Source organism: Panthera uncia, chromosome A2 (genome assembly GCF_023721935.1).
Source record: "Panthera uncia isolate 11264 chromosome A2, Puncia_PCG_1.0, whole genome shotgun sequence".
Lineage (NCBI taxonomy): Eukaryota > Metazoa > Chordata > Mammalia > Carnivora > Felidae > Panthera > Panthera uncia.
This window is the reverse complement of record NC_064816.1, coordinates 114,009,599-114,022,765: the sequence shown is the minus strand read 5'-3', so window position 1 is coordinate 114,022,765 and position 13,167 is coordinate 114,009,599. Positions and strand designations below refer to the sequence as shown.

General features: G+C 38.7%; 1 protein-coding gene across 6 annotated transcripts in view; it reads left to right on the top strand.

The window, feature by feature from the left end:
• The first annotated feature begins 1,662 nt into the window (after positions 1-1,662).
• SKAP2 (src kinase associated phosphoprotein 2) overlaps positions 1,663-13,167 on the top strand; it is a 238,025-nt gene continuing 226,520 nt past the window's right edge. For 5 of the 6 annotated variants that reach the window (XM_049641633.1, XM_049641636.1, XM_049641635.1 and 2 more), the window contains exons 1-3: positions 1,666-1,944; positions 11,113-11,218; positions 11,812-11,837. In XM_049641633.1, coding sequence (XP_049497590.1) covers positions 1,878-1,944; positions 11,113-11,218; positions 11,812-11,837 — 199 coding nt within the window. In that variant the 5' untranslated portion in view covers positions 1,666-1,877. Of the gene's footprint in view, positions 1,945-11,112; positions 11,219-11,811; positions 11,838-13,167 lie in introns of all 6 variants that reach the window. The other variant, XM_049641631.1, reaches the window with a different exon arrangement.

The following is a 13,167-nucleotide window of genomic DNA, read 5'->3' as shown; positions in this document are numbered from 1 at the left end:
ACACACACACCATGGAATATTACTCAGCCATCAAAAAGAATGATATCTTGCCATATGCAACCATGTGGATGGACCTAGAATGTATTATGCTAAGCGAAAGAAGACAATCAGGGAAAGACAAATACTATATGATTTCACTCAGATGTGAGATTTAAGAAACAAAACAGAGGAACATATGGGAAGGGAGGAAAAGAAGAGAGGGAAACAAAACCACCAGAGACTCTTAAAAGAGAGAACAAACTAAAGGTTTATGGAGGGAGGTGGGTAGGAGATGGGCTAGACAGGTGATGGGTATTAAGGAGGACACTTACTGTGATGAGCACTGGGTGTTGTATGTAAGTGATGAATCACTGAATTCTACTCCTAAAACCAATATTGCACTGTATGCTAACTGAAATTTAAATTAAAAACAACAACAACAAAAAGCCCCAACAAATCTCAGGATGTCTAGAATCAGAACTACCTGGGGCTCATTTAAAATGCAAATAATCAGGTCCCACCCTAGTTAGACAGAATTAGAATCTCTGGGAGTGGACCTTGAGACTCTGTATTGTTAATAGTTCTGTCATTGTAATGCAAACTGAAATTTGAGGACTATTGATTTAGTGAGGGTTGGAGGGTAGAGGAATAAACAATTTACACTGTGATTGGAACCACAATACAGTGTTTACAATACAATAGTAGCATGAAGGAAAGAGTTTTGCCAGGGCAGTTCTCGTATGAAGTATGTGTGTGTGTGTGTGTGGGGGGGCATTAGGCATATATAAACACACACACACATATTTGGTATATACATATATAGAGAATATACACCGTATACAGAATACACACACACACACACACACACACACACACACACACACACTTACTTTAAAGACACCAGAACGTGTCTTTGGGGTTTTAGAGAAAATTGTTAAGATTTACAGATAGAAGACATGCAATAAGCATTTTGTTGACTAAACGATCAGGTTGGATTGAACACATTTTATAATTCCATTCTAATCACTAGCAATTTTCTTTTTGATGTTTACAGATGGGACAGTAGTATCGATGTCTATTTAGCTATATATATTTTTTAACTCAAAAGGCCAGTGACTAGAACTCCTCACTCTTCATTTGTACCGGGGGAAGTCGCCCCAACAATAAGAATCAGGCAGAAAAGTAATTTTAAGAGCCAATCGGATTGCTCTCTGGAGCAGTTCCAGACTGACCTCTCAGGGAAGACTGGCGGAAGATGGGTCTTGGTTACCTCATTCAATCGGACAAAGAAAGCCATAATAGTTTAAGGAGGCTGAAAATTCCTGCGGGTTACTACGCGAGGTGTTAAACCTCGGCCGGGCTTACCGTTGGCCAGAGGTCCCTTAATCGGAAAACTTAGAGGTACTATGGACACCTTAATTTTCGGGATCCTGGAGAAACGGTCAGCAGTTGTGGGGGTACCAGTAACCAAAATGGCTGCAAGGCGCTTCAGGCTCCGGATCAGCTGATGCAGCGGGGGTTCGCTCCCTTCCCACCAGCGGCTCCTCCCGCTCCCTTACGTAGAGGTGGGCGTGGCCTGTTCTGAAGCGCTTTTCCGAGGCTAGGAAAACCGAAGGATACACATGCGCAGTTCGGCCCCTCAGGCCCTTTGGTTCTCCTTCCAGCCCATCGCCCCGCCCCGATCTGCCGGGAGGGGCTGGGCCGAGAGTCCGGCAGCTGCTGGCTGGGGCTTTAGTGACTTCCTTGTTGTGAACCCCGGCCCGGCAGTGTCCGGACTCGTAGCCCCGCTGCCCTTAGCGGGACCGCTAGCCCGAGTCTAGGTCGCAGCCGCAACTCCAGCCCGTCGATTCCCTTTTCAGCACAGGTCTTTCCCCTCCGCACGCCTCGCGCTCCCTAACATGCCCAACCCCAGCAGCACCTCCTCTCCCTACCCCCTCCCTGAGGAAATTAGGAACCTGTTGGCAGGTAAAGAGCGGGAAGGGGGCGGGTAACGCTGCCGGGGCGGGGGCGGGGGCCAGGGGACGGCGAGCCGGTGGGGACAGAAGCATTCAGAGTCTATGCCCTCCCTCCCCACGCTTCCCATGTGTCCTGGCCGGTGGGAGCGGGACTGGGAATGGGGAAAGAGGGGTTTGAGGAAGGGAGTGGGCGTGTGTTGAAATTTGGTCCGAGGATGTTGGGGGAGCCCTTTTTGATGAGCTACACTAATTGGATCAGGACATTTCTGTATGCATTGTGAGGACGTCGTGTGCGTGTGTGAGAAAGAGAGGCGAGGGAGGGAGAGGGAATAATAATGCGTGTGTGAGAACTGGGAAGGGATCAGAAGTCAAAGAAGTAGTTCTTTGGTGGCCTGACCAATGGAGGAGAAGGGTGTAAAAATGCAAAAAGATGTCTGAGCTACAGGTGTTAGGGGTTGTGGGACGCAAGGTTTTGTCATTTCCAAAACTCCCATTTTTCTTAAACATTCATTGTGCTCATATTTAAGACTTTGAAAGAGGGTTTGATTCTCAAATAGCCACTTGTTTTCAGCCTGAGTAACATATTAAAACAAAAAAGGAAGTATGTATTAAGGTCCAACTTCCTGTGTCACACGATGAAAGTACATCTTTGCATCCTCATCTTCCCCTTTTAAGTCTTAAATGACCATTTATAGGAACTTACGTTAGGAGTTCAGGATGCGGTTCTTCAAGGCTGTGACAAATCCACTGCTATAGTACATCACTATACTAGATATGGAGATGTGTATTTCTGCACAAGGCAGAAAATACATCTTTTTAGGGTAGCACAAATCTTACCTAACCTGATGCTCTTGGAATTCTTATCATTCACTTTGTCCTGCGTACATCAGAATTCTAGAAACTGAATTTGGATTGTTTTACTTGAGTCATCTCCTAAGTATTTATCTTTCAGTATTGCTCATGGATAACTGGATTAAAAGAGTTTCTTTTGGATGTATATTACAAGGTGCTTATTTTAACCCTTAATATCTGACATGTGGCATTTTAAATAGTAAGTTGCTATTATAGCAGTGTGACACCAAATCTCCTAATACGCTGTTTTACTGGTTAGCATCATGAATATGATCAAGAGAATAAAACCAGTAGTGTGTGAATGGAGACTTGGGTTTGAACATGATTACAGGGTGATAAATGCATTTGTGGTGGTATAGTATTTTACTCTAAGAATTGCTTATTGTCATTAATGGGTACCACTAAGGGAGATATAAAGAACTGTAAAGACTGATTTAAGGCAGCTTTTATTCCATTATATGAGAGTTTCACACGAGTACTTCTCTTATTTTACAACAGTTAACATTTTCATTGTTACACTGCTGGAATTGTATGTTTAGAATACTATTTTAATAACCAGACCAGAGAAGTGTTTATCATTATTCCAAAAGTAGATGGCACCACTTTCAGGATTTTCTAGGTGTGAACTTTTTGAATTTAAGAACTAAAGTGCAGACCTCTGGGTGCACCCCTTTAAAGCTTGAGAGCTCCCAACAGTAAGCAGTTTGTTGTTTGCGTCCATAATCAAACATTTGCACATAGTATGATTTATAGGTTATGAGACTCATTATTCTCTGATCCCCATAATTACACATATTTCGTGTGGCTCTTATTTTTGTAATTTAGTTGAAAGCTTAGAATTACATAATATTTAAATTATCTCCGAATGCTAACTTCCTTTATTTCTCTTTAGTCAGTTAATATGCCTGCATAATGTCTGAAATGAGTGTTTTAAAAGTCATCTTACTGTTGTTTTCATTTTTTCACATGACAAAATGCTTGTGAAAAAATGCTTGTTTTCATGTGAAAAAATGAAAACAAGCCACATATTAAAACACATGAAGTATTAAAAACAGATATTAAAATACTAACATTTTGGAGATTGTAAATTTGGCTTATACTTTATTTTCAGAGGACATTTTTAAGAGGTATGGATATGAGAAAACATCTATTGTCTATCTATACTTTTTAAAGAAATGAAGCAAGTGAACCAGTGTTTTTCAGTTTTCTTTTTTAACTCATCATTCAAATAAAGTTGCTTAACATTTTATGTTTGACTGTAATTAAAATCTTTTGGGGGTAGGAAAAGTTTCGGGAATAAACGTTCTCTGCAGCCTTTTCACAGTTTCCATCCAAAAACTTCTGTTGGGATTGTACATGATTATTTGCATAATTCAAGTGTGTTGGGTAATAGTACATGGCTAGATTTAAAAATTACTAAAACTCTACAGGGAGAGCATTGGCTTACATTTTAGAGATTGCTGGATTACCTAGTACTTTCTTTGGAACCAAGAAGGAGATTTTGGTAGCCGTGGTTGTAGTTAACAGTTGAGCTCTCTAACAATGAATTCATGGTGCTGTGCTAGAATTCCAAGCCAGAGAAGACAAGGAACTAGACTTTTCAGGCACTTGAAATCCCTTGCCTACAGAAGAAAAGGATATCAAGTCAAAAGATAATGCCTATCAAAATAACATTGCTTTGGACAGTTCCCTTTGTGTTTCGTGTGCCTATTTTCCAAAGCGTTATATGTCCTCTGTATCAAATGTTTGACATTTCAACTGCTTGATTGCGCTATAGGTGCTCAAAGGTATTCTTACCAATTTATATTATTTTCTCTCTATTTTTCTTTCTGATTGTAGCAGTTTTAGGCTTCGATATTTGTTCCCCTCTCCTCTCATTTCTTTCCCTCTAAAACGTTCTATCGAAATGCAAAAACCCATAGATGCTATCATTCTTAACTCACATTTAATGATACTCTTGGAAAAGTGGCTGTATAGTTTTGACTGTCAGCGATTTATATTTCTGTGGAATCAGTATATTAAATCTTGAAAGCCTATGCTCCTTATAAAAGTGTTGTATTATTCTTCTGTTACATGAATAGAGAAAAAGTTTACAGATTTTTTGTTAAAAGTCAATTTCTACCTGCCATAGGCACTACAGGCAACCTTTAATGTTTTTTTTCGCAACATTGGAAGGAGAGGTTTCGCCTGGATAATTGGAAGCAATGGATAATTCCAAATCTTGTGCATTTAATCTTTTCTTACATCCAAATATTTTGACTAGGGCTAACAGCAAGAATAATCTTGATTTATGTGAGTTTTTCCTCCAGGCAGGCAGGAAAGTGAGAGGAACTAGAAACACTGGCCCCCAACCCCCTTCATTTGTTTAATCACCCTTTGAATACTGGAGCCTTAGTGGTTTGCAATCAGATATTCCCATTCATTCTCATACATTTGTTTTAGGACAACATGTTTAAAAAGGAAGCCTGTAAGAGGATATAAGTTCCTTTTTATTAAATTAGAAAATGACACCAACTTTAAAAGAAAAACATAGTGGTTGTCAGGACTCTGAAAAATCAAAACCAAAACAAACCAACAATAAAGTGGCCGTATCGTTTCTGCAATATCTGTGTGAAATTTTTTCACACAGCAGGCTTGGTTAGAAATATTGCATTTTCCCCTACTGGGGATTTCCAGAACTCTTTTTTTTTTGTTTTGTTTTTTTTAACCTTCACACATTAAAATCTATACAGAATGCAGTTCAGTTGAAATAGAGGGAGAATTTTTTCAATGCTGAGAATAGTATGGTTTGATTTCCACCTTTCCTAAGTTCTGTTTATAATTTGGTCAACATTTTGGGTTTATTTTTCCTATGAGAATTATTTATGGTACGTCTAGTGTCCCATAATTTCCTTCTGGGGCATTGGCTGAGTATGTAAAGGGAAGAGTGCCACCTACTGAGTCACCAATAGTCACCTACTTCTTTAGCACCTGGATTTTCCTACAGAGCAAGAATAAGCCTGCCCTATTTTGGCGGTAATAGCTAATAAGCATAAAGCTGATATGAAGACATTTGATCTCAAAGTGAAATCAGACTATGACACCTCTAAGGTTTTCTCTTCTAGAAACAGGAATATGTGTTTGTAAGTCAAGGGATCAAAAATTTTAAATTTCTTGTATGGGTCAAATAATGTAGATGAATTAAGATGTGATACTAAAAAAAATTATTTGCCTCTATTAAGCATATAATATTCTACCTTTTTTTAGGAGGGGATCTTTGGCTGACTTGTTTTCCGACATCGGTTTCCATTGAAAGTATTTTTATCTCAGATTACTAAATAAAGCTCTTGATAGTATGTATGGTTTTTATATTCAACCCAAGTTATCACTGGCTTTCTTTAATAAAAAAAAAAAAAAGGAATCTAAATATATTGAAAAATGAGAAGTCTATAAAAAATTTCCAAATGAGTTTATCTCTACATTACCAGCATTAAAATATTACTAGAAGGAAGATAGAAGCAACAGCATTGGAAAACCCTCTGGTGATTTGAAACACAGTTCAGTTGTCTCTCATAAATTTAAGATTAAGTGTCATATATGGGTGATAAAAGTGGCATAGGCTAGTTTTTATATACTCATTATTCACTTAGTTTGTCTTTTTCAATTAAAGCCAAGTCTATCTTTTTCATTCCACTGAGTTTACATTTCTTTTTCAATCACATACTGAACACATTACAATAGATGCTACCTAACAGTGAATCTAGTGTAAATCTCAGACTAATCTGTTATTCACTGTGGCTTCTTTGAAAATGAGTGGTAAAAAGATTTTGATTATTATAAGGTGTTATTTATCAAGAGTCATCTTTTAGAGGTGAAAGATGTTCATCTGTATTCTTCAACAGCCCAGTTTTCTATCAGAATAAATCATTTAGCCTCCAAAGCCAATTTTGAAAATTTTGTCAGATGATTGGATTCTAAGACTTAGGAATGTTTTACTTATTGTACTATGAGAACTCCTTGTGCTTGTTCACATTTCTTCTTCCATGTTTGGAAAATTCACAATATAACCGTAACCTGTAAAAGTGCTAGGTAATCAGGAGAAAGACATTGATTGAGGAATCAATAACTTTTCAATTAGCCATTTTCCAACTTTGGGCATTGGCTCCATTGATCTACATGTGCCCCGTTTGATTGATTTTTATGTTTTTACCAGTAGGTGTTTGGTCAGACCATACACCTCCCTTTAGCTGAGAAAAAAAAGCTTATTTTATTTTATTTTATTTTATTTTATTTTATTTTATTTATTTATTTTGTTCCGATGTCAGCCTAAAGTTTGGCTGGGACTCTTACCATGTTAAGTTTAGTAATAGTACCTTCGTGAATTCATAGTGAAACCTGGCCCAATTCATAAAGTAGAGAAAGATGTGCAATTAAGTAGTAAAGCCATTTGGGGGTGAGGTGTAATTGGTTTTACACTTATGTTATTGATCTGGGGCTGAGCAAATGGTAGTGGACTCAGTCCCATACAATTCAGGCCAGCACAGAGGCTGTGTGTGTGTGTGTGTGTGTGTGTGTGTGTGTGATGTGTTAGATACCTGTCCTAGCCACTTGGGCTCTAAGGGAAGACATGAGCGGTAGGCAGTTTTTCTGGGGGTCCATATGTACAGACAAAAAAGGGTAATTGGAGTACCATTCGATGATTTGGGGTACGCTACTGTTTGCCTGTTAGGGGTTCCTATGGCTTTTGAGAGATTTTTAACTTCAACTGCTTGAAGATTGCTGAGCCAAGACATGATGTCATCTTTTCATTTTGTTTTCAGACGTTAATAGTTATCTACAGAGCAGTTGTAAGTCTGATCTCAGGGCCCTCTCCCCCAGATCTTTACCGTTGTACCGGGAGATAAGGTTTATTCTTGACAGTGTTAAGGGGTAACAGGAACAAAAATCACTATCACATTTACAGTCCCTGGGATAACTCTTTCCTTGGTGATGACTCCGGGGCAGAGGCTGATGGAGATGGAGCTAATTCTGGGGTTAAGTACCAGCGCGCTGACCTGAGGTCTGTGTGGCCGCGGGCGGGGCGGGAGCGGGAGTGGGGGTTAAACCTGCTGCATCGGGGCTCCTGGGAGCTGCGCATTCTCCACGCGAGCCGGGCGGGTCCCCACGCTTTGGTGACTGCGTGAATGGAGACCCCTCCCTCTGAGGAAGAGGAATTCTAACTCGCCAGGCCGAGAGGCTAGCGAGGAGGCGGGCTGACCTTTTCCTGCAATCGAATTACGGCTGTTCCCCGAATTACAGGCAGTCTGGAGTCAGTGAAATCTACATATTAACCGAGGGACACGACCCCTAAAGGAAGGTAGGAGAGGGCTAACACGCTTGCCAGTTTATCGTTTGCAGGGCTACTCAGGGCACAATCAAAAGCTTCAAATCTCTTTTCCGACCAGCCGGAGGAGCGCTTGATTTGTCCAGGACTTTTATTGGCCGCTTTTGAAATATTACCCTGGCTCTGGGCTACAAAGCCGCAGATCCAGTCGCGTTTGTCTGGCGAGGGCGCTACCCCAAACCCAGTGCTCCCTGCTCACAGCGCCCGTGACGCGGACCCTGGGGTTTAACAGTCGGAGGGAGTGGAGAGTGTTTGAGGACCGCGGAGCCGAAACGTCTCCCACGAAAGCCCGAGTCACTTTGCAGCGCTCGCCCTGTCTTTGCGCTGGACGAACGGGGCGCCTGCTTCACGCAGGGACCCGGTGGAAGGTCACCCGCGCACCCAGAGGGTGTCCGAGGCTCGGGAGAGGCTGCTTTGGTTCAGTTCGAAAATAAATGGGCACAGTGTGGATTTTAAGAAATAGCCCGGAGTTCAAAAACTTCAAAACCGACTGAATCTGTGGGCACCAACAAACTAAGATTTCAGGAATCAATTCCACTTTCAAGTTCCTAACTCATTTGTTAAAAACTTTGAAGCCTCTCAAGAGGGGGGGAAGACCCCCCCCCCCCGAAAACAGCAAAAACAGTTCTTACACTTTTCACGTCTCCTTGGAAAATAATTTATTTTAAGAAATCGGTGTTTATTAAATCTTTTTAGTTGCCTTAACCCCCCTTCTGGGATTAATTTAAGAATAAATACATCAAACCTGTAAAAATACAGATCTTTTTCCCCGTGCCCGATCTCCGAATCTCCTCCCCCTCAACAAACAAACAACACGGATTCTTCCTAGAATCACACATTCTTTCAGCAAGCATTTCCTCATAAAATAGCATGGGTCAGTATTTTAAAAATATTTGGGGGGAGTGTTAGGAAACCCTAAATAGAGCATTGCAGCTTTTTATGTTTTCCGAGTTTTTATAGAACTGAAATGACCTCTTACAGAAATAACTCTTGGGCTGTAATTCCTTCTGTTATTGCTTCCAGAGATTTAAAATAGATCCCGTTTGTTTAAATTTGGATTGTATAATGAAAATGTAAAATAGGCAATTAAATACTTGTGGGTGAGGGAATTAAAGACAAACACTGAGTGAGAGTCACATTAAGCAGACAATTCACCAATCATTGTGCAAGAGCTTCTCCCAAGTATTGAGTCCGGTTGGAAGAAAGAATCAGCAGCAGACATGCTGCTCCTTCCCTTATTCCACTTTGTTACTAGATTCATTCTAACCACCTCAGAGAAGCCAGTGATCTTTTCCATTTCACCTGATGTGTGAATGTCCAAAGGTTGCTTGTTTCTCTGTGTACAAAAATTAAAGAGTTTAGGAGAGAGTGATTTTTTTTTTTAAATAAGTTTCATTATTTTGAACTCACTTTAGAAATCTGAGTCTAATTTGCACTGGTTGTGGATTATGCCTCTATGTCCCCTTCAAAATATGGACCGCTCCATATTTTGTAAAGAGAAGCTGTGACATTTTGCTTTCATTTCATCTTGATACTTACTTGTAACATTAGTCATTAATGGACGTCAAACCAGAAAGCTATTTAAAAAAATTATTCCAGGATTAAATTTTAATTCTTTCACTTGTCATACTGATTTAGTGAAAAATTACCTCTATACATTTATTATGAACATATGGGATAACAGTTTAATCAACTTGCTTATTGGGTCAAGATACTTTTGTAATCAAGAATTTAAAATCGATTATAACATTCTATCTCAACTACTAGGTTTTAAATTGTTAATTATAAGTACAGTTGAAAGACTGTTATACTGCTTTGAATTAATTATATATACTATTATCATATGCTTTTATCCTATCTTTTTGTCAGTGTGAGTTAGGAGACAAAGTAGTTAAATAAATAAAAAGAAAGTAAAATATACACACGTCTTTTCAATATGAAATATGGATGGTTTACAGTCATACCTACTTTAAAAATTTTTCATGGTCCTTTATATTAGATATCTCAAAGATTTGAACTCCTGAATAAAAATTAAAGTTGCATAATGTTTCATGAACAATAAGAATGGGGCTATTATAAAATCAAACCAGTAAGGATTAGTTGGAATCTTGTACTAGTGAGAACTAGAAAGCAGAGTAATTTACAAGTTTACTAAATTTAAAAAAAAAGGAGGCTCTGTGGAAATGTTATATGAATCTGTGAAAATCTTATTTCTAGGTTACTATATTTCTAAATAGTGGACAAATGTATTTTTGCCACTTCTTAACTTTATTTAAAAGAATATTTCCAGGTGGTAATACCAAGGCAAGAAGCAAGAACACACAAAACCACACAACAGAGGTTTTGGGTTTTTTTTTTTCTTTCAATTTTTGAAGGTGGCTGGTCAGAATGGGTGGAGCAGGTAGGAAGGAGGGGGTTTGATCTGGGAATCTTGGTTAGAAAAAGGGATTTAGTTTTTCCTTTAAAACATTAAATATTGCACATACCTCAAAATGGATTACACTGGGAAAAACAGGCCCTTGCCAGAGACATTAGTTTATATCGATATTATGTTGTGAATGACCTGTTCACATAGGAACTTCCCAAATATTATAAAATGATAGTAACACATGCATAAAAGCTCTGTGCTTGCTTTTATATGAGAGAATTTGTTTTATGGGGCACCGTAGTTTATTAAAACTTGTGCGCTTCTCCCCGGTTTAATGATGCCAAACATCCAAATAGCATTTGCTGTGCTAAGCATAAGTAGAGCATACAAATTTTATTAGCTAAGTGGTGAACAGATTTGTCCAACTTAGTATTTGAAACATATTTCAACTGTTATGCTTTGGATTGATAAATAACTGTAACAAATTGTACAGATATTAACACTTACGGGTAGAAACAATCATTGTCCTATTTGTCTTCACAAAAAATGATTCTTTCCAATAATTTGTATCCTGTTTCTTATATTTCATGGTTTAGATGTTGAAACATTTGTAGCAGACACACTGAGAGGGGAAAATTTATCCAAGAAAGCAAAGGAAAAGAGAGAATCCCTTATTAAGAAGATAAAAGATGTGAAGTCTATGTAAGTCACTTCCTTGCCATTTGTTACTTATTTCTTACTTAGAAGCAACTTTGTAGTTAACATTTTAATAAAGAATTATCACAGAATTAACTTTTTTTATGTCCAATTTAGTTGGTGTTAAATACTGTAAAGACAAAATATATGTCCTCTATAATAGTTTTTAAAAACCGACATGCTTATCATATTATCCTTTTTTTTTTTGTGGATGTTCTTGATTATATATTTTTTCTAAGCATGCTACCAAAATCCAACTGTTCATTTGATTTTTTGAGGGTGTATTGGGTTTACGTGCTAGGACAAAGGTAGGTTGAGAATTTTAATATAAATACCTCTAGATATGGAAATGAGTAAATGTATGTGGTGCATTTTAAAGATTCTGATTTTACTACTCTAACTTCAGTCTCTAAAAATACTTTTATTATAAACCCATAAGCCTTTTGGAATTGTCATTTCAGGATGGGAAGTACTTTTTCTCTAAATGTGTGTTTATAATGCAGATTTTAAAATAGATTTGAATTATTGCCAACAAACAGACCTTGTTTTGGTTTGTCAACCCTCATTTTAAAATATAATGTTCTTGCTTTCTTTTCCAGCTATCTTCAGGAATTTCAAGACAAAGGTAAATTTTCAAGTTTGTCAGACTTGACATTTTATTTTTCTTATGGAGAGGTTCGGTAGGGTAATCTAACACATACTGACATTTGATAGTTGGGATCAAAATTTAAATTTCCATATTGTATACCTAGACTTTCAAGATGAGAGTGCGAGCTCCCCCTGCTGAGAAAAAAATTAAAAAGCATATCCAGGATCTACTCTGCACAATCTGGTGCAGACATCTTATGTATTTGCTATCCTTAGGTGTTAATGTTTCTTAAAGCACGTTGTGGCCGAAATGTGTTAAGAAAAGGATATGCTTGCAGTTACGCATGGAATGATTTGGTAAAGCACAGGTGAAATACCACGCCAACACCATTTGCCACAGCAGAGATGATTTTATAGTAGCAGTGGGCTCAGGAGGGCCTGGGGCCAGCTGTTCCGAGGTAATAATGTTTTTACAGGACAATTGCCTTAAAGACAGTATCAATTTATGTCTGGAAACACGGACAAAATTTTTTCAAATGATTTTTTTTTTTATTATCATTGTGATTCTTTTGATGTGAATACGTGTATGCTATGGAAATGTTCAAAGAAGGGAGTTCAGTTTGATTGGTTTGAAATACTTGAGAGTGCGGGTAACCTGATTGTCTTCCTTTAGATTTGAGGGTTGGTTGTTTAGCATGTTGCAAACCAAAACAAGAAAGGCATAGGAAGTTACTTTCACGTCTTCACTTCTGTAAGGGAAACTGGGTATGGCCCTTACTTCCAGGATGCTAATTCATAGGTCATGACCTGAAGCCTGGGGATGCTGGTATGAGGGTCACAACATGAGGTCAGCTAACCTATGTGAAGTTAGGATCTGGGTCTGGGAGGAAAACAGTATGGCATCTTCTAACGAGGGTTAGCAGACACCACAGAGTAATTCATACCTCTGCCAACTGAGAGTAATGACGGTTTCAGTAAACCAAGAATTAACCAGACAACCCTAAACCCAAATAGTTAAAAGGAAACCATAGTTTCTTTTCACATTAAATCGTCAAGATCATTGTGATTGGAGGGAGTGAGATTTTTTTTTTCATATGGAAATCTTTAACACTATTAAACATTTTTTTTTTAATTTTTTTTTCAACGTTTTTTATTTATTTTTGGGACAGAGAGAGACAGAGCATGAACGGGCGAGGGGCAGAGAGAGAGGGAGACACAGAATCATCGGAAACAGGCTCCAGGCTCCGAGCCATCAGCCCAGAGCCTGACGCGGGGCTCGAACTCACGGACCGCGAGATCGTGACCTGGCTGAAGTCGGACGCTTAACCGACTGCGCCACCCAGGCGCCCCTAAACATTATTTTTTAA